This window comes from Aplysia californica, unplaced genomic scaffold (genome assembly GCF_000002075.1).
Source record: "Aplysia californica isolate F4 #8 unplaced genomic scaffold, AplCal3.0 scaffold00003, whole genome shotgun sequence".
Taxonomy (NCBI): domain Eukaryota; kingdom Metazoa; phylum Mollusca; class Gastropoda; order Aplysiida; family Aplysiidae; genus Aplysia; species Aplysia californica.
This window is the reverse complement of record NW_004797273.1, coordinates 2,186,163-2,187,981: the sequence shown is the minus strand read 5'-3', so window position 1 is coordinate 2,187,981 and position 1,819 is coordinate 2,186,163. Positions and strand designations below refer to the sequence as shown.

The following is a 1,819-nucleotide window of genomic DNA, read 5'->3' as shown; positions in this document are numbered from 1 at the left end:
TGTAGCGTCTGTGGTGGATATGTTATGTTTTTCCAGGACCTTTTTAACATCACCCAGCCAGGTCTTTCTTGGTCTTCCTGCCTCAACTACCGGCTGAAAAGTTTTGTGGAAACCTAAAAGAAACGCCTTACAATTATGTAACTGCTTGACCTTGTGATTCTGATATTGTGAAGTTACCGTCGGAGGCTCTCGTGGCCTAGAGGTTAATGTGTTCGCCTCTCATTCGAATCCGGGTAGCGACTGAAAACATTTCTTCTCTAAAAATGTCTCCTTTCACATCCCCTCCTGCTCTCTAGCAATGTCCCGTCGTCTGATTTCATCTCCACTTTCTGCCCCCCCCCCCCCCTCCTTTTTTTCCTCTGGGCTCCTGACTCTTTCTGCATTCTTTCTATTGCTACTCCCTGGCTCCTTCTTACTGCTCTGTTTTTCAGCCCCACCCCTGACCTTTTGGTAGGAAAGATCTACACCTAGTCTTCTCGGACAAGGGCGAACAATCATGGAGGTCCCGTGTGCAAGTTACGACGTCAAAGATCCCTTGGCGGTCTAAAATCGATAAGAGTAGGCTTCGGCCACCACTCGGGCAAAATTCAAAATGTCCTACCAACTGAAAATGTTCATTTTGAGACAATAACAAATTAACCCTAATTAACCCAGTCTTAACCCCTACATACTCTATGAAGACCTAGGCTTTGCTTCAGTAGAAGGAGAGTATAGACAACATGACATAAAAGCAATCCATTTTGTTAGTATGAAATTGTCCTTTTCTTAACAAACTCAATTACTCACTTTGTCTCCCTCCACCCAACCCGGGAAAAACAAACGATACCTAATATTATATCTCTAAGTTAATTTGTAGCCCACATTTATTTAAGTGCATTTAGGTTTCCCTCAACCAGTCGACAGGTGCATGCACGCAGTATTGTGTATGCGCGTATTTTATATGATTAAGCAACAAAAGCAAATAAAAAGAAAACTTAAATCAAATCTGAACTGAGCTTCAAACTCTACGAAGACCTAGGCATTGCGAGCAACGCGCAGAGTGACAGCGCTGTTTCTAATCCTCTCAAAAATGGCGACAAAGCGAGCTGAGTTGGCTCACACAGCCATATTTAGTGAGTTTGCGTGGGTGACGTCACAGCTGCGACCTCTAGTACTATTATAACCTCTTTGTGCCATTCTAAAATCGATTTCCGCCTAGTTCACCAGCAATGTGACGTGGATGAAGGCAGACTTCGGAAATGACGTCGATGAAAAAATATGCGCGCGCCGTCATGTCGTCCTGAAGGCAATGCAATTAAATTCTGGAAATCCGATTAAATTCTGGAGATCCGATTAGGAAGCTGAACGTTTTCATACTCTCAAAAGCGACTTTTGTAAACAGGTATAAAGAGTGTTTGTTTAGACTATTCATCTATTGTCTTTCTCGGTGCAACTCTGTTGGCTTCATAGCCCGATCAACTTTACAACTTTTTTCCTGGTTTATTATCAAGGTCAAAGGTGGGTGCAGCAGCTTACAAATATTAAATTCCTATCAAAGAGGCATTTGCCTACTGCGCATGATCGGCGTTCCAATCTTTACAATTTACAACAGCCTTTCTGATTTTTTTTCTCTCCAAAAACCCCAGGGCTGGGGATTATTTCTGCAGGTTAACGCTGGATAAGTTCCCACCAAATACACATAGGCCTTTGCATGAATGATCTGCTTTATATATATATATATTAAAAATTATGAAATGAAACCCTTTCTAAACATACGTACACTGACACACAGAGAGACTCTCACTCTCTCTCTCTCTCTCTCTCTCTCTCTCTCTCTCTC

The 1,819-nt window shown here is 42.4% G+C and overlaps 1 protein-coding gene across 1 annotated transcript in view; it reads left to right on the top strand.

Annotated features, from left to right (window-relative positions):
- Positions 1-1,069: 1,069 nt before the first annotated feature.
- The window catches only part of LOC101852441 (ryncolin-1-like), a 12,570-nt gene continuing 11,820 nt past the window's right edge, over positions 1,070-1,819 (top strand). The window contains exon 1 of the mRNA XM_005089155.3: positions 1,070-1,126. Coding sequence (XP_005089212.1) covers positions 1,070-1,126 — 57 coding nt within the window. The remainder of the gene's footprint in view (positions 1,127-1,819) is intronic.